Source organism: Lathamus discolor, chromosome Z, assembly GCF_037157495.1.
Source record: "Lathamus discolor isolate bLatDis1 chromosome Z, bLatDis1.hap1, whole genome shotgun sequence".
In the NCBI taxonomy this organism is placed as follows: Eukaryota; Metazoa; Chordata; class Aves; order Psittaciformes; family Psittacidae; genus Lathamus; species Lathamus discolor.
Genome location: NC_088909.1, coordinates 38961346 through 38980583, shown reverse-complemented (window position 1 = coordinate 38980583; position 19238 = coordinate 38961346). Strand labels below are relative to the sequence as shown.

General features: G+C 41.2%; 1 protein-coding gene across 2 annotated transcripts in view; it reads left to right on the top strand.

Annotated features, from left to right (window-relative positions):
* The first annotated feature begins 15490 nt into the window (after positions 1-15490).
* Positions 15491-19238, top strand: part of EFNA5 (ephrin A5) — a 227370-nt gene continuing 223622 nt past the window's right edge. Inside the window, exon 1 of one of the 2 annotated variants that reach the window (XM_065662730.1) lies at positions 15491-16479. In XM_065662730.1, the coding sequence (XP_065518802.1) occupies positions 16355-16479 (125 nt within the window). In that variant the 5' untranslated portion in view covers positions 15491-16354. The remainder of the gene's footprint in view (positions 16480-19238) is intronic. The other variant, XM_065662729.1, reaches the window with a different exon arrangement.

Genomic DNA, 19238 nt, shown 5'->3' with positions numbered 1-19238 from the left:
GAATGCACCCACGGGTGCTGAGGGAGCTGGCGGAGGTCATTGCTAGGCCACTCTCCATCATCTTTGGTAAGTCGTGGGAAACGGGCGAGGTGCCTGAGGATTGGCGGATGGCAAAGGTCACACCAATCTATAAGAAGGGCAAGAAGGAGGACCCGGGTAATTATAGACCGGTCAGCCTTACCTCCATCCCTGGAAAGATGATGGAACAACTTATTCTTGACTCCATCACTAGGCATATCAAGGATGAGGGGGTCATTAAGAACAGCCAACATGGTTTTATGAGGGGGAAGTCATGTATGACCAACCTTATAACCTTCTATGAGGAAGTGACTAGGTGGAGGGATGATGGTAGAGCGGTAGATGTAGTTTTTCTTGATTTCAGTAAGGCATTTGATACTGTCTCCCACAGCATCCTCATAGATAAGCTAAAGAAGTGTGGGCTTGACGATCAAGTAGTGAGGTGGATCGAGAACTGGTTGAAAGGAAGAAGGCAGAGAGTTGTGGTCAATGGCGCAGAATCTAGCTGGAGGTCTGTGACTAGTGGAGTTCCTCAGGGGTCGGTGCTGGGACCGGTGCTGTTTAATATTTTCATCAATGACCTGGATGAGGGAACTGAGTGCACCCTCAGCAAGTTTGCTGATGACACAAAACTGGGAGGAGTGGCTGACACACCAGAAGGCTGTGCTGCCATTCAGCGAGACCTGGACAGGCTGGAGAGTTGGGCGGGGAGAAACTTGATGAAATTTAACAAGGGCAAGTGTAGAGTCTTGCATCTGGGGAAGAACAACCCCATGTACCAGTACAGGTTGGGGGTTGACCTGCTGGAAAGTAGCGAAGGGGAAAGGGACCTGGGGGTCCTGGTGGATAGGAGGATGACCATGAGCCAGCAATGTGCTCTTGTGGCCAAGAAGGCAAATGGCATCTTAGGGTGCATTAGAAAGGGAGTGGTTAGTAGGTCAAGAGAGGTTCTCCTCCCCCTCTACTCAGCCTTGGTGAGGCCGCATCTGGAATATTGCGTCCAGTTCTGGGCCCCTCTGTTCAAGAAGGACAGGGAATTGCTTGAAGGAGTCCAGCGCAGAGCCACAAAAATGATTAAGGGAGTGGAACATCTCCCTTATGAGGAGAGGCTGAGGGAGCTGGGTCTCTTTAGCTTGGAGAAGAGGAGACTGAGGGGTGACCTCATCAATGTTTACAAATATGTAAAGGGTGGGTGTCAGGATGATGGAGCTAGGCTTTTTTTCAGTGATATCCAGTGATAGGACAAGGGGCAATGGGTGTAAACTAGAGCATAGGAAGTTCCACGTTAACATCAGGAAGAACTTCTTTACTGTAAGAGTGACAGAGCACTGGAACAGGTTGCCCAGGGGGGTTGTGGAGTCTCCTACACTGGAGATATTCAAGGCCCGCCTGGACAAGTTCCTGTGTGATGTACTGTAGGTTACCCTGCTCTTGCAGGGGGGTTGGACTAGATGATCTTTTGAGGTCCCTTCCAACCCTTGGGATTCTGTGATTCTGTGATCCTGCCACTCTCCTCTGCTCTCATGAGACCTCACTTGGAGCACTGTATACAGTGCTGGTGCCCTTAACATAAAAAGGACATGGAACTGTTGGAACAAGTCCAGAGGAGGGCCATAAGAATGATCAGGGGACTGGAGCACCTCCCGTATCAAGATAGGCTGAGAAAATTGGGGCTGTTCAGCCTGGAGAAGAGAAGGCTGCATGGAGACCTCATAGCAGCCTTCCAGTACCTGAATGGGGCCTACAGGGATGCTGGGAAGGGACTCTTCATCAGGGACTGTAGTGACAGGACAAGGGGTAATGGGTTAAAACCTAAACAGGGGAAGTTTAGATTGGACATAAGGAGGAAATTCTTTCCTGTTAGGGTGGTGAGACACTGGAATCGGTTGCCCAGGGAGGTTGTGAGTGCTCCATCCCTGGCAGTGTTCAAGGCCAGGTTGGATGAAGCCTTGGGTGAGATGGTTTAGCGTGAGGTGTCCCTGTCCGTGGCAGGGTGATTGGAACTAGATGATCTTGAGGTCCTTTCCAACCCTAAGTATTCTATGATTCTATGATTCTAGAATAATCTTTAAGATCGGATGAATTATTACAACAGTCCTTTCTAGCATTTACAATTCTGAGTCTAAAAGTAATTATTTTTTTTTTTAATTGAATGCCTTTCATCCAAGGGATTTTAAGTGCTTAACAAACACTAATAAATTAAACCCCTCAACATCTGTGAAAAGTAGGTAATTATTACTAAATCTGCTTTGCAGATATGTAACCTGTGGATCAGTGAGGTTAAATGATTTGTCAAAGGTTGTGCAACAAGCAAATATCAGATCTGGACTCCTGGAAAATCCAGGGTTTGAGTAGTCTTCTAACTATGATAACTATATTATATTCTGGATAGAACAATATTGATCTTTTAATTTCTTAGCAGTCAGGTGGCATTAAGTAAGTATCTGCAATGATAAAGAAAAAGATCTGAAGAGAGTAGGTGAGGGAGTGGAGTGCTGGTCTAAGAAGCCAAAAGATAAGTAAAAAGATACCAACAAGATAATACAGTTTATTTAACAAAACCAGCTGATGATATTAATAAGCATTGGGGTGAAGTGTTTTTTTTCTTTGTCTACAAAAGATGGTAAAGACTTTATGAGGTACTGTCTCTTGAAGCTACTCAGAACAGACAGCATGCTCTGACTTTCCACTCCCTATATGATTAAATACAGCTTGGTGTTGCCTGGTATCAGCATGCAGGGTGTTCTTAAATCCTGGCCTGGATTATGCTACATTAAACTGGGCAAAATTCTCACTAAAGTCAGTAGTAAAACTCTTCCAGACTTCACTGTTTTAATTGGTGTCACTCCAAACTTTCAGTCCAAATTAGAGTTTGCACTGCTATTACATTTTATTTCTCCCCTTATGCTTGCCTGGGGAGTAATTCCTCTCTCTTGCTTGCAGCATCCTATTAAATTGGCCCACAGAGAACCTGTGAAAACGGAATGAAATTCCTAAGGCACGCCTTTCACGGTGATTTCTCTGCAGCAAACTTCCTGAGTTGAGGATCTTGGTCCTAGTCCTGTCCCTGATAGAAGAGTATTTTGGGCACCGCTGCCAGTACAGTAGTATCCCACAGTTCTGGTTTCTTAATGGGGTGACTCCTACAGAAACCATGATACTGTTAGGCAAGTCTTCCTGTTGGCTATTCAAGAACAGCTGAGGGAAAACACACAAAATGGAGCTGTAGGTTTCAGAACTACAATATCATAATGTATTTGTGGGTAACACCCTGTTGAGTGAGTAGTGATTTTAATCCACAGCTATCCCTAACTTCAGAGACCTGCAGAAAAGGCACAGCAACAGACTTGAAGCAGATGCTCCTAGAAAAGCGCCAAACTCAAACACCTCAGACTTACCAGGAAAAAAATAGAAAAATGAAAAACAAAAACCACAACACTCTAAATATGGCGTTTTATAGTTGCTGTTCCTGCAAGGCCACTCATGCTTCTGGGTGGATTGTCAGTGTCTAGTGGTGATTCTTAAAAACACAAGAATTCAACACAGGAAAGGATCTTCTAGGACTGAGACTGTGAATTCAACACCTTCCTGCTGTAGGCAACTTTGCCTCACATCACTGTTTGAATAATCATGGGCTAGTTCATCACTGCTAGGTTGTTATGACTTCTATGCCTGCTTGAATCATCTCCTGTTTGCATATAATGTCAAGTAAAAATGCTAATATAGGATTGAATGTAATGCATTATTTCATTCTAACTCACATTCAGCCTCATATATTTTCTTTTGTTTACAACCAACTATATTTTCCATATATTCTCCTGCATACTCCTTGACTAAGCAAGATCTATCTTCATACCTGCAGAATGCAACAAATCAAAGAATTTTCTTTCATACTTTGGAGAGAAATTTGCAAGTGTCTGAGATCCATGAAAATATATACCTTTTTTTTCCTGTTAGCTGCAAATAAAACACAACTATGTTAGATCTGGCATAGTATTCCGAGATTGAACACCACTGAATTGCATACTGCAGATAGTCTGTTTGGTGCTGTTAGGTTACTTACTTTGAGTGAAATGCAGGAGGAATTTTGCCTCTATCTTTCTAAGCAGAACAAATGAAAAACTCCAACTTTAAAAGGTCTAGGCCCATACACACAACTGAGGAGTTATTGGCAAACCAGGCTGAATACTTTCAAACAACTGTTATGCATATGCAGTCGAAACAATAGTATATTGTGTATGTGGAAACTTTGTGCAAATCTGAGCTCTTTACTGCTTATGTGTCTTTTGATGTTAAACAGCCACTTTTAAAATGTGTGCTACTGAATTACAGACTGCTCTTACAAATCAGTGATAAAAGCAAAGAGAAGCTATAGAATATCAAGGTAATACAAGTGCAACTACAGCTGTCAAATGTAACCTGGCTTGCTTTTTATGTGCTGTTGCTTAAATGAGTGTAAGAAAAACAGATAAATAACAGCAGATGAGGAAAAGGGCAAAGGACAATAGAAGTATCTTGGGAAAACAATACAACAAAGCATCTATTTTTTTCAGCTCTCTAAATGGCTGACATGCAGAGTACAGTTCTTTTCCAAACCTTTTTTCTTTTTAATGTTTTCAAATAGCTTAAATATATTCCATCTATGCTTAGAGAAAATAATGAACTGACGAATAGATGATACTTTGAAGGAATTAACTGTCTGCTGCAGAAGAAACTTGATCAACTGCAAAATAACCCAAAAACTGAGTGAACTTATTATTCATAGATCCTCTCCAACAGAAAAGCAATATAGTCAAAATTAAGTAGTCTTTCTTTGAAAATTGTAGTTATTTTGATAAACAGTTCTGTCAAAGCAACAAACGTGAATGCCACAGACTCTAGATCATTCACTTTCATGTAAGGTTTACAAGGTTTCTTGTGAGAATACTTCATAGTTAAAGTATGTCTTCCTTGGGGATCACACAAGCATTTCATTTTTGTTTTGGCATTGGGTCCATTGTGTTTATGAGGTTCTTTGGAGAAGTGGAATTGATTACCATAAAGGAAAAAATAAGTAATACTTATTTTAAACCATGATTATAACCTTTCAAGATTTTTCAGAAAAAAACTGTGCTTTCTTCTAGATATATATGAATAAAAAGTGATTTTGTTCAAAAAAAAAAAAAAAAAAGAAAAAAGCTTTAGAGTTCCACATTTAGTCTATCAATATCAGGCTTTATATTGTAGGGTTATTTATCATTCTACACTGATATCCTTTGCTGTGTTGCCAGTTACACTAAATACCATGTCCTACATTTTCTTGATCTACAATACACAGTATTTTTGTTGGAAACCAGAAGACTGCAGGTAAAACTTTGACTCAATTGAATATTCTTTACATAAGCTTTTCAATTATTAATGAAAATTTAACAAACTTTTTATTAATCTTGATTTTTTATCTATCACATTTTTAAATTTACACTACAGATACAAGCATACCTTAGGACTTCTGCAAAAGTCCTAAAGACTATGCAGTGGAGCATGGACTTACAGATACAAGCCATGCCAGAGAAGCTTTGCCGCGGCAGGTCTGCGTAATACTGGCAGAACTGTGTGATGTGTGTTGCTATAGCTTTTGTCCTAAGTGATTTCCAAGCCATTCTTTCTGATAATTTGCATGGATTCTGGGCACAATCAGTTATATTTTATAGTGAAAGACTAATTTTCTTTTACTGTAACTCGTGGAAGATTTAGGCACTGTAGGCCTAATCTTGTTGAGTTTAGTCCATAAAGCTCTAGGCATCCTTTACTGCACCAATAATACTGAAAAATGGATATGCTCAGTGTATGACAGTCTCAATTGGTGCATTCCAGGAGCAGGAAGTTTAAGTGAGCACTACTACACAGCAGTTGCAATGTTACCCGTGCAACGTGAACAAAGAAGATCCATTCTGCTGCTTACTAGGTGTCTTGGTTTAAGCCCAGCCAGTAAGTCAAATCATGCAGACAAACATGAAATTTAACATCAGGGATCTGTGGCAATAAACTTGATAAAGTTCTGATACTCTAATACATGTTAAACGAATGTTAAATGAATGTGAAACTGGTTAAATCCTAGGTCACTTGGTAATAAAAAACCCAATGCGATTGCTGACCCCATATGTCGAGTGTCACATTCTGATCCAATTTGTCTGGGTTTTTTTCCCTTTTTCCTTTTCCTCTCCAGCCCCTTGCTCAGAGAAGACACAGCAACATTTGCACAGCAGAACATATCAATTTTCACTCAAAATGAAAACCTTTTTACTGTTGTGATAGCAAATCTGTTGATTTCAACATTAGCCTTTAAAGTAACATGATTTTCCATATCCCATTTTCTACCATATGCCTTTCGATAAAGGATTTCAACAATTACAGTTTTTCTTTTGTTTATGCAGAAAAGCTAAATGCTCTAGTGCAAAGAATATACAGTGGATTTTACTACATATTAACGACCTCTTATAAAGAAAAGATCTGTTTATGAATTATTTTCATTATCATATTTTCCCACTTCTATGATATATCAGTAATCGCTTGATTCTTGATTTTGGCATTTCCTCTCCTCAGCTGTAAGACAATCTTATATTTCAGAACTGTTCTTCAGTCATCTGGTAGCTGGATTCCACTATCTATCTCCTCTGCTTTCTTCACTTTGAAATGTAAGTTTTATATAATCAGTTCTGAGAACACCTTTCCAATGTCAAATACAAGATGCATGGCTTTGGAGTGCATATGGCAAAGGTCCAAAATGAAGAACAGTAAAAAGCAAATGATGCCAAAAATATATGAAATTAATTTCTTAACTGTACAGGTCTTCTATAACTTCGATTTCTAAAAGTAATATTTTAATGAACAATTTTCATTAAGCACTGCAGTCTGTACAAAAGCTAAGCTGAGATGGAACATGTTAAAAAAACCAAAACCAAAACAAACATAATGAAACAAGAGGGATCATGAGTGCCAAAAGAGACAATGTCAAAATCTAGGTTTTTGACCTTATCATCCAAGAAAATAAAATTCTCGCATTTTCTACTCTAATGATACAATGTGTTGCAAGGCTATGGCATGGCTGGTAAGTGAATAGTATTTACTCAGAACCGGCACAAAGCAGACTATGTCATTCACACTTTTGCAATGTTTTTATAAATTTGCTCTCAGCTACATCCACAGCAGTTTCACTGACAATGACACTATAATCAAAGTCCTGCTAAGCAGGCTTAAAAATTTTTAACCTGATTCCTTTTCATCTTCTGGCTTTCCATGACAATTATCAGACTGGCATTTGTCAAGCTGATGCCTATTTTATTGGCATAGTTCACACATGGCAGCTAATTCTGGTGGGTTCTTGTTTGGCTGAGTCTAATCTCTTGGAATTGAAGAGTCAGCCAGACTTGGTATACCGTATACAATGGAAAAGGCTGCTTATAAAAACTACCACAGAAGCACTATGTTAGCAGACCCTGATAAAGAAGGTTAAGAATATGTTCTCCTAGTCCCTTCTCTCATGCTCCTGTCTTGAAAGTTGTCAGTTAGTTGCTTTCTAAAATGTTTTTGATAACTCTCCTTCTGTGTGCTGAAATTGACAGAAACATGAGTCTGCAAATGCCAGGTACTCAAGTCAAAAACCACTTAGGGTTTACTTTCCAAACTCTGCTCTGCAAACTGTGCAGAAATGTATGTTTTTAAGTGAACAGATGGATTTTCTTAGTCACGTGATTCTAAGAACGGCCTTTTTCATTAAAAACTCTGTTGTAGTACAAACAGCATAGCTAAAAACATTGTGCCTTCCATATTGCCTACAGTAAATGTGTCTACAGCATTTAAACAATGAAACCTCTGAGATCTCTTTCATCCAACTAAGACCTTCCCAGGTGCATAGCTGCACAATGAACATCTCTAGAATTTCCTTGCTAATTGTAATAACATGAATCATTCTTGTTTCTGTTTGTTCTTTTAATCAGATAAGATTTTCTCCACAACATAAAGGACCTTGTTCCATTGATCTAACAAGTAAACACCACTGGTGGGAACCTACACACAGCAGTATCCACTTGAGGTAACATTTATGCCGTACCAACAGCCATCTTGAAGTCCAGCACCTGCATAGACCATGTGCCTTTCATGGCACGTAAGAAACTCACTGTCAGGTCTGTTGCTTCTGCTAACAAAGCAGCTCCTCTGCAAATGGCTCTCCAGCATCTAATGCATGCAAAGTATACATCAACAAAGGAGCCCTGCAGTTTCCTAAATGGAAGGACTATCTCATGTAAGCTAGCTAGCTTTGCACACAAACTTCTTGGAGCTGTCATTAAACTATAGAACTCTACCTTTTACTTGTGCTACAAATCAGGGCAACTGCCTCTAGTGCTGAAAAAGTAGAGCTGTAGCATGATCTGTAATAACCTACTTTGCAGCTCTTGGTTTGTTTTTATTGGTTTTGGGTTTGGTTTTTTTTGGTGTTGGGTTTTTGGTTTTGGTTTTTTTTTGGTTTTTTTTTTTTTTTTTTTTCTGCAGATTAATTTTCACTAATATGAGTAATGTGAGTTGATGGGTGGTGCTGTGTGAGGAGGGAATGCTATCAAAGTCTAAGACTTTGTTATGCAGTGGAAGATATGCACAAGCAAGCACAGGGTTTTGTAACATATAAGAACTGTTCATGACTTTACAGGTTATGATTCATATGTGAAATGGGCAGCAAGAATAATGGTTGCAGTTTTGCAAACTTAAATTGGAAATTATCCTGAATGTGGATTAAACTCTGAAAAGTGTTAAAGGGCATCTTGGTATCTCTTTTTACTCATCTAAAATCTGTTATTAATAACAAAAATTAATAATCATGTTTACTACATAAGGCTTGAAGGCAATCAAGTATAGGATTTCCATTATGTTTCCAGATGATAACAATAGCCTACCCCTTCCTTGATTTTCTAACTTGTTTTTCTTCACTTATCTGGATACGAAAGAAAAAATCCCTGCTAGCTGCCTGTCCCACACAACAAGATTTAAGCAAGCAACAAACAAAAGACAGCATGCCCATAAATGAGATTATTTTCCCACTAATCAATGTATTACTACAAAAATAAGAACTACATATACCTGCAAACACCTATTTCTGACCATATATTATTTTAAATTCAGTATTCAGTTTTGGAGGGTTTTTGTTTGTTTGTCTCCTGTTTTTTTAACCTCTGTCTATTTCAAAGAACACGGTTTCTAAGTAAATACTGATGTTCTAGATGACCAGCTGTACTTACTCAGTGCAGAGAAAACATCCTGAAAACCTAACTTTCATCAAGAGGACTCAGAAAAAATGTGGTCTCTGTATGGGCATTTGAACAGCAAGCAGCGCAAAGTATCTTTTTAAAACATCACAAGGTCAAACAGGATTATTATTTAACTTAACTGGTTCCAATCCTGCCATGTCATCATAGGAGATGCACAGATGCTGAAGTAAGAGCTCGCTCACGTAACATAATCTGCATAAGATGTATAGTTATCTGCAATACAGAGCTTTTTGCAAGAGTTAACAGCAATCTTTGGACTAGCTTCAGTTATACTGTCCACTGTATCGGATTCCTTTTTTTTTTTTTTTTTTTTTTTGTCTTATGCTTTAGTTTTATAGTATAGTGCTCAATCTTTCTTGCACCTATGAAGTTTAGGTACTTGATTCTACACTGACGACACCCAAAACTGGAGGTTTGGTAAGATACTGGCTCTGTAATAAGTTAAGATTGAGCAATAGCTTTGAAAAGTCTTTTAAAGAGATCTTTAAATTAATATCTTTAATTTGGAGAGTATGGAAGAACTGAACTGGATGACAGGAAGGAAAGCTATACATTATCCTAGGGCCACAGATTCTCTTGCTTTGGCTTTAATGCTGGGCTATTTCAGTTATTCTTATTGACTCAATGTTAATAAAAAATCAGTGAAGTGGGTTTTACTATTTGTAAAGCCAGAAACTGTATGCACAATCTTGACTGGGTAGAAACAAACACTTTAATTTGGCCTTTCAAAATGATAGCATTAAAAATATCTTAATTTCACGAAGGCAAAAATTTAAAAATCCTTAAAGTGTGTCAACAAATTAATTCCTCATAATTAGATATTTATCAAACACAAGTGAAAGTATTTGTAAAGACAAAACCCCATGAACTTGAACAGCAATACACTATGTCTAAGTTATTACATACATATGGATGAAACATTGAACCATTACACTGGACTTTGAAGTAGATTTTTCTATTGTCTCAATGGGTATATAAGCACCCTGCTCCCATTTGTTTTTTAAAATCTTCTACCATGTAATTCTTCCTATTGCAAACTGGGGGTGGGGGGTGGGAGGGGGAGGCAAGGGGGAACACCAAAAAAAAAACAAACCAACAAAAAAAAAAAAAAAAACAAAACAAAACCATGAGATGTCAATATGCAGCCAGGAATTTTTTCGGTTTCTTTTCAAAGCTTTTCTCAACATATTAAACTTCTGAATTTTTCAGACTAATATCCATAGTTATGTACTGAAGAGGTCTTGCCTAATTTGTGAGCTGAAGCTCTTCTGGCTGCTTAGAAGACACGGAGATATTGATCTGACAAATTTAAACATAAGCAAAGCTGGTACCTGTAGATGATTTTCATTAAAACAAAAACAAAAACACAAAACCCCAAAAAACACCAAGCAAAAAAGCAAGCAAATTCTGAAGAACCATACAGAAAAAGAAGTATGTATGATTTCTGGGCAAAATAACAAGCCTGAAAAAGTCACTGGACGATAACCTCCCTCTCACTCTAAGCTGACTAGAATTCATTACTGTATTTTCCATTATGGCATTTTCTTTCTTTCTTTTTTTTTTTTTTATTTTTTTTTTTTAATTTTTTTTTTAATACAAGTATCTTAAAGTTACTCCTTTGGACATCTGAAATCATGAAGTTAATTGAGATTCAGCACACCACAGTAAAGTAAGCATATATGTTATTTCTGGTTGGTAGACTGGAAAATGAGTGTTAGAGAAGGAAGGGAGTTGCCAGTTTAATAAAAAGAATATTAAGAATCTTCATTTAATTGCTCTGTTCTAGTCAGCCAAAAACACTCACACACACAAGTAAATACTGGGTCAGGTTCACCTGCAGCCATTTCATTCTGTTTTCTTCTGTAAGATTATTTCTTCATTCTATAAAAATCAAACAAACAAACCAAAACACCCCAAAACCAGAACAGAAAGGCAAGTACGGAGGACATAAACACAGAGTCTCTCACAGGTAAATGTATCCAAGAGGGAAAAATTATCATTACATTAGACATATAATTTTGAAAGCAAGCTCTTCTCTTACTTGAGAATCTTTGCAATTAAACAGTGAATATACTTCTCTATAAAGAATTCAGTGATTCTCTCTAACAGTATTATTTATAGCTTTGGTACCTATTCCTCTCATATGGAAATTACTCTGAGGTTTTGCTCTGTATTACTCTTTGACAGCTTACAGTATCAGCGATTACAGTAAAAGATGAGAGAATTTATAACGATTAACCATTCTGTTCTGTTATTAATTTGCAGAACTTGAAGCTGAGATTGCTTCTAAGTAATTTTTCAGCAACATGTTTATGGGATCAGAGAGTGATTAAAAACATAAGAAAGTGCGATGCTTTCAAGTTCCTGAAAAACACATTTCTAGGGATACCACCGATAAACAAAAAAGATGTATTTTTTTGTGCAGTTGTTTTAAACAAAACACCAAAGATGATTTAAACACATACCAACTAGAGGATTATACGTTTTTCTGCCCAAACACCTTTAATCAAATTCCTCTGAAATGTTAACACACATGATTAAAGACACATATTTTCACAAGACTAAGACAAAAAAAAAAAAAAAAGTTTTGAAATGCTGCTATATTCTTTACTGATTTGCAAATTGCACCCATTTTCGCAGAAAAGTCTTTCCTTAATTCTCCATGTTCTAACAACAGGTAGAAAAGGGGGGAAAAAAAAAAAAAAAAGCATGAGATTTGCTTGTTTAACTCATGAATGTCATTGGAGTTTACGTCAGAAAAAGCTGGATTGGGCCCTTCTAGTTAGTTTTACTTCTGAAGCACTACTCAAATTTATAAAAGAGAAAAATCATACACAAAACCAATAGGAAAAAATGTGGATGTATCTTTGTTACTTTCTGTGCTTCACGGGTGTTGAAGTACCTTTGAACGGCAAAGGAAATCGCTTAAATCATTGTAACAATACTACCTACCTTGTAATGCCAGAAGTCATTTGTGTCCGCCCAAGATACTAAGTATTGCGGAACGGTGGTAGAAATACAATGTTTATTTTTAAGGGAAATCAGCAGAGAAAGAAAAGGTACAGATTTATCACTTTTACCTGAGACATCCTTGCAACTACCAAGAAAGTAGGTGCTGTACACTGTACATTAAAGACTCGTTTACACAGTGAAGCTCGAGATTCAGCAGCCACAGAGGCTTATCAGAGGCAGTTTCAGACACTTACTGTGCCTACATACTGTTTTTTTTCTGAAGATTTGCTCAAAATGGTTTAACTGATGTTGAAGCACTTGCTAAGGGTCTGTACCCTTCTGCCAAATGAAGGTTAATGCCAGAGGCCATAGGCATACAGAAGCAGTTTACAACTATGACATCAGTAACTGTTTAATCATGTAATCATGGAAATGGAGAGTGGAATAGAAGCTGACATGCTTCTGGGTATTGGGTATTTGATGGGTTCATACAAATTCATTCTGATGTAACAAAAAGCTCACCCTCTGTTCATTAAAGTATTGCTTTTTTACTTGCACAATTAATTTACTTCTTGAGTCGAAAGGATATATGTCTTTGTATTGTTTATAAGCTAATAAGATACAGCCACCTACAGCTTGCTTGCTACATAAAGCAGGGGAAGAAAAAGATATCTTCCTGCTCTGCTATAGTTAGTTCTTTTAGGAGTGTTTTTTTTTTTTTCAGTTATTAATAGTTTGAGTCCTTTTACACAGCTTTGTCTGTGTTAAAGAAAACAAAGCCAAAACCACCACAAACAACAACTCCCCCCCCAAAAAAAAGACCAAACAAAACCAACAAAAAACCCCACACCCAAAGAACACACACACACACACACACAAAAAAAAAACCCACCAAAAACCAAACCACAAGTACTACATCTCTGCAAGTGTATTTTATATACTAGATTAAGCTCTGACTTCACTATTAAAAGGTGCTTTAAGTTGTACAAACCGACCCCTCATTCTTTCCCTGTGATAATTCTCACAAGGCATGAACAAAGGGGAAAAAAAATTACTAAGCTTTTTTTACAAATGTGTCTGAGGAGATTCTTTTGACAAAAAAAAAAAAAAAAAGAAGAAGAAGTTAATTATTCTGCCTCCTGTAATGGTAGTGACTTCCACATGTCTGTCGGTGCTGGGAGAAAAAGACTAAGGAGACATTAGATGTGCCCATTCCTATTCAAAGAACTCAGGAAAAAAAAAAAAACATAAAAAAAATGGAAACACTGTTTTCTTTGGGGTTTTTTAAATGAAAAGGAACGAAAAAAAAGTTCGGTTTTGTGGTGCCTGTAATACCTGAAGTATTCTGCTGATGTACTTTGAATCCTAGTGAGGCTAACCCACAGACATCAACATATTAAAAACAAGGCTAAAGGAGACCACAGGGAGACGAAATTTAGACAAGTTTTTAGGCCTTTGATAATGAAGACTTGCAAATCGTACAGATCCTTCGGTAGTACATATATATATTAAAAAGTGTAAACCAAGGGATTGATTCGAGGAGAGGAGAGGAGCGAGACGCAGTGGGACGCAGAGGAGCGGAGTGCAGAGGACAGCACGGGAGGGCGGAGGAGAGCACAGGAGAGCGGAAGGGCGCCGTGTGCCGCCGGCCTCGACCGCTAGGGGGAGTTGGGGCGCTTCCGATGGCGGCGAGGCGGGAGTAGCAGCCCCCGGGGCCCGGCCGCCGTCACCGTGGCAACGAGGCGGGGCGGAGCCTGCTCCGGCGGGAGCTGCTCACCTGCTCGCACTGCGCTGTGCTGTTACCGCGGCTGGCGCCACCTCCCGCTCCGGTTCTGGCGCGGTGTCGCCGGCTGCCGCAGGACGGGTGACCGGCAGCTGGTGCCGCCCTGGGGGAGTCAGTGGGAAAGGAGTTTTGTTTTACGACTGCGTTTCTCGCCACAGCGTTCTGCATGGCAGACGGAAACTCATCCGTACACAGCCCGCTTAAAACCCCATTGCAGCCTCCGGCGCTGAAACGGTTACCTTCAGCGACAGGGGCTGCACAGGAACCACTACGACGTCTCAGTAATTCAATTAGTCAGGTTTCTAGAAGGTGGAGTTGGGTGTTTTTTTTGGCATGGAGGAGGAGGAGAAGCCTGGGACAACGCCTCCTTTCTCGTGTTTCGAGCCAATGGCGTCGATGTATTAAAAAAAAAAAAAAAGAAAGAAAGAAAAAACCCCCAATCTGTAAGCAAACAGCAGGCTGTGAGCTGAGTGGCTGCGCGGGCTAACCCCCCCTTTCCACAAGTAAACTGCATGCAAAAAACCCACATGATCGAACAGCAGCGCCCGTGCTCCGAGCCGGCAGCCCGCACCTCCACCTCCTCCTCGCCTCCTTCCTTCCAGCACACCGGCTCCCGCTTCCGCCTCGGACACACGCGCGTGCATGTATGTATGCGTGCGTACCTCCGCGCACCGCGTTCCGCCCGCTGCGGCTGCCTCGGCTGCGCACACGCGTGCACCTCGGCAGCGCAACGCGCCAGTCTCCGGGCAGTTCCAGGTAGCTGATGTCGGATTTACACGCAGTGGAGGGTTATTGCAAAAGGGGGCGTGACTGTTTAAGGGTTTTTTTCCCCCTCCCATAAAGCAATTTTTTTTTTTTCTCAAAAACTGACTTTTGTCCCTCCAATCCTCGTCGTTCTTTACGATCCCTCCCTGCCTGCCGCCGCATTCAAGTTTATTTATTTGCCTGCTGGCGTGGTATATTTTTCCTCGCTGCTCTTGCTGCTGGTTCAGAGGGAAAAGGGGCGCAGCTGTTCGGCAAGACCGAGACGAAGAACTGGGTTTCTTCCTTCCCCCCCCCCCTCCCCCGCGATCTCCTTATGTAGTCATCTGAGGGGTGGATTATTTCTCTCGCCCCCCTCCCTGTTCTTTCAAACTGTTTTGTCCTTCCGCAGAAGTTGATGTTCCCGGGACTGGACCCTGCTTTATCACAGAGGGGTTCCGGGAGACTGAAGGAGGAGATTTCCGCACGTCGCCGTATCGCTCCGTTCGTACCTCTAGCAGGAGAGGCGAGCCAAGACCAGCACCATCAGAGGAGTTTGCAGGCTTGATTTTCTATTCAGAGGTTCCGCTTCTTTTCCACGCCCTCTCATAAAATAGTTTAATTTCCATCTCCTTGGCTTCCACGCCGCAATATTTCTTGGATTGGCCGTTCTTTTTTTTTTTTTTTTCCCTACCACACTCTTTTTTTTTTTTTTTCCCCTTTTTTTTTTTTTTTTTCCTTCCGCTTTCTCTGTTGCTCAGCCCTTGGTGCATCCACCGCCCAGGAACAGGAAGGACAAGAAACCACTCCACAAAGTCTTCAAGAAACGCTCTGTGCTGCAGAACAGGCTCCCCAACTCCATCAGCGCAGCATACAAACTCCTCAGGGCTTTTGCTTCGTGCACCCTCTCCCTCCCCCCTTTTTTCTGCTTTTTCCCTCTTTTTTTTTTTTTTTTTTTTTTTTTTTTGTTTTTCATTTGCTGAGGGGCAGGAAGGAAAACATAAACTTTGTACTTTAAGATCCGCTGGTACCTCTCGCCCCTCTGCCAGCCTTTAATACACTGCCAAGACCCCCCGTAGGCTTGCAGGGTAAAGATCTCCTTCCCTTTCCCTCCTCCCCTCTCTCCTCTCCGCTCTCTCGCTCGCTCCCCCCCTGGGCGTCCCCCGAGCCGCGGGGCCACTCGCAGGGGGCTGAGGAGCGGCGCCTCTTCGCCCGCCTCGCCGGCTGGCCGATGTATGTCGTGCCGTGGATTCAGTGCGGGACTCCCGGTGAATGAGCACCGCCCGCCTCTTGCCGCCGCCTGCCTTGGCCCCCACCATCCCCCGCAGGGGTGAGGCTCCCTGAGGGACCGCGGATCGCGCCTCCCTGACGGCTGCCCGTCTGCGGCGGCAGGCGCTCGTTGCGGAGCCGGCCCGCCTCTTGCGCACCGCTTTTTATTCATTCACCCCGTCGCCTCCAGCGCCCCGGTTCGGTCCCGTCTGCGCACTCCCCGCTTGCTTTTATTTTTGTTTGTTTTTGTCACCCCCTCTTTCTCCATCTCTCCGCATCCCTCCTCGCCGCGATGCCGCACGTGGAGATGCTGCTGCTGGCGGCCGCGGCGCTGTGGGTGTGCGTGCGCGGGCAGGAGCCCGGCGCCAAGGCGGTGGCCGACCGCTACGCCGTGTACTGGAACAGCACCAACCCCAGGTACGCGGGGCGGGAGCGGAGCGAGCAGAAACTGCCCCGGCTGGAAGCTGAGGGGCGGGAAACTTTCTTTTTCGGAGGGTCCTAGATACAGGCAGCGACGGGGGAAGGAGGACGGAGTCGGTGGCATTTTCGTTCTCTGTGCTCCCGTCACTTTCCCCGGGCTCGGCAGGCACAGGGCGGATGCTCCTCCGGTGCGCCATGGGCAGCGGGAACACAGGCGCCTCCGGGAGCTGGGGTGGGACGAGGGGACGCGGGCAGCAGCCGTCCCCCGGCGGGTTGCTGCCGCAGGCGAGGCGCGTTCCCGAGGCAGGGGTCTCCTTTCCCGGCGGGACGGGACGGAGTGAAGCGGCCGGCCCCGGCTTGGCGGCAGCCGCTGCAGGGATCTCTCGCAGCCGCGGCCGAGGGGTGTCTTTCCCCTGGCCTGGCCCTGCTTTGCCCTGCACTGCCCTGCCCGCTCCTCGGGGGGCTCTTCCGGCAGGCTAGAGGTACTCGTGAACAGCGAGGTAGGTACGAGCCAGGGGCCGAGGCTGCCAGCGCGCGGCCGGTGTCCCCGGCGGGGTGAGCGGTGCTGCAGGCACTCCCCGCGCACGGGCGCGCTCGAGGGTTTCCGACACCAGGCTTAGCATGCGGTTCAGCGAGCCTTCCACTGAAAACGGAGGCTTCATTAATTGTTTTTCAGTCCTGCTCCAAATGGTATCCATGTGTTTGCGCAAAGAGCCACCTGGGTATTACATTTTCTTTTTGCCTTGTTAAAGTGCTTGTGAGCAAACTCACCCTTTTTTTAATACACTCCCACCCCCCACCCCGAGAAAAAACGCCAAATCCACAAAATCCCTCTGTCTAGCTAGTGTAAGTAAATCTGGGGACATTTTATCTTAGGTTATGTCTTTTTTACACTTCTGATACTGCTGTTTGGTTTGAGATTAGTACATTGATTTTTGTCACAGGTCATGTTTTTTAGTAGATCTGTGTTGCCTGCAGAAAACTCCTCGGTATTCCAGAGTAGCTTCAAAATAGGTGATGCAGAAGTTAACGGGCAGAATTTTCAGTTGCCCAGACTTAGCTAGTCTGCCCAGCACTTTCATGTTGTGATCTTGGTAACAACGCCCCAATAATAAGTAGTTGACAAAAAAAAGCTTGAGACAAAGATTTGTCCAAAGTAACAATCGTACTTGAGAATGATGAGCATTCATATTTCCAAACCCTTCTCTCTACATTTTCCCTGCTTTACATGTGTTACTTAAAAAATAAAAATAAAAAAAAAATAGAGTAAATAAGTGAAAAGTTACATCTCACATCAAAGAACCCACTTCTCAAAAAATTGCTTGTTTCTCGAAACCAGAGTTTTTTCTGTTCTTGTTAAGCAAAATGAAATTAACTGCTTACTGAGTGGGTGGGTCAGTAAAATTCACAAATTCCACTGGGCAGAATGAGGATTGTTGAAATAATTCTGACTAAATGCACATGTTGCTGGTGTAACAGCTAAAATACTTTAAAAATAGCCTTGCATTCAAGATTTTTCACTTCTGCTGTCTTGTGTGTGATGTGCTTACACAATAACTGCACATAGGTAAAGGTAGTTGAAAGTACAAGGAGTGCTTACCTTGCTGGTATGTATTACACATTGAATGGTTTTGTAAGGATTCTAGTAAATTTAATCTTACCTTATTACCATTAATGAAATTTCTTCTTAGTCCAATATTAGAGATCATCAGGCTACAAAGAAAAGGTAGTTTTGTTGCTCTTGCAAACACTAGAGAAAGAGTGAATTATGTTTCTAAACCCTCTCTTAAAAACAAACTTGTCTAAATATTCACTGCACTCTCACAGTGCAAGTATGTATTTGGACATGGTATGTTTATCTGTAAGTGAAAAATATGAGAAGGAGCAGGGTGCAGATGTATTTCTCCTTTGTTTTACACAGTGTACCAGTTTTTGTGTGCTTTACATGATCACTACAGAAAAACAGCCAAACACTTGAATTGTAGGTGTAACAGACCCAAAGAAAATAAAACCCTCGTTTGAATTCATTTTGTTAGAATCTGAGCTGAAGGCAAAATCCAATTTGGTTATCAAAATTGTCAGAGCAGTTAACAATGTTGCAGGAATAACTTTGCAGTAATTTATCTCAGAGACAGACTCGGAAGATGAAAAGTCTGTTTTTTATATACCTAGAAGTAAGTAGGGATGCTTACTTGGTGATAACCATTTGAAATCAGAAGACAAAACATAATGTCATTTGTTAAACACAAATGCCATCATTGTGCTTTAGCTTGCTTCTTTATTGTATTTATTCAGAATTAATAAACTGCTGTAGAAAAAAATTAGTTCACTTTAAAAATGAAATGTTCATAATTTTGACAATGTTTAAAGGCACGCTAAGGTTTTATCAAAACTTTGAAGTATTTCATAATGATTGTACTTCCTTCAGGTGCAATAATGTTTAGTTTTTTAGTATGAAACTCTAGCAACTTATTGAAATTCATAAAGATCTCATCCTTTTTAGAAAGCACATTACTAAAGTCTGTTCTTAGAAATATTATATATTATAAGTATTCGTGTACTTTATTTTTCTTATGTATTTAATTATCAATATACATGAAGTATCAGAAATACTGTAGTCCAGTTCCAGGTGAGAATATGTGAAGTATTAGGATCCTAAAGTATGATAAAATAAGGGGTCTTAATGATTATTTTTTTTTTTGATTGGAAATAAATCTCAAGTAAGCTTGAAAATGTGTTCTAATGTATTTTTTGTT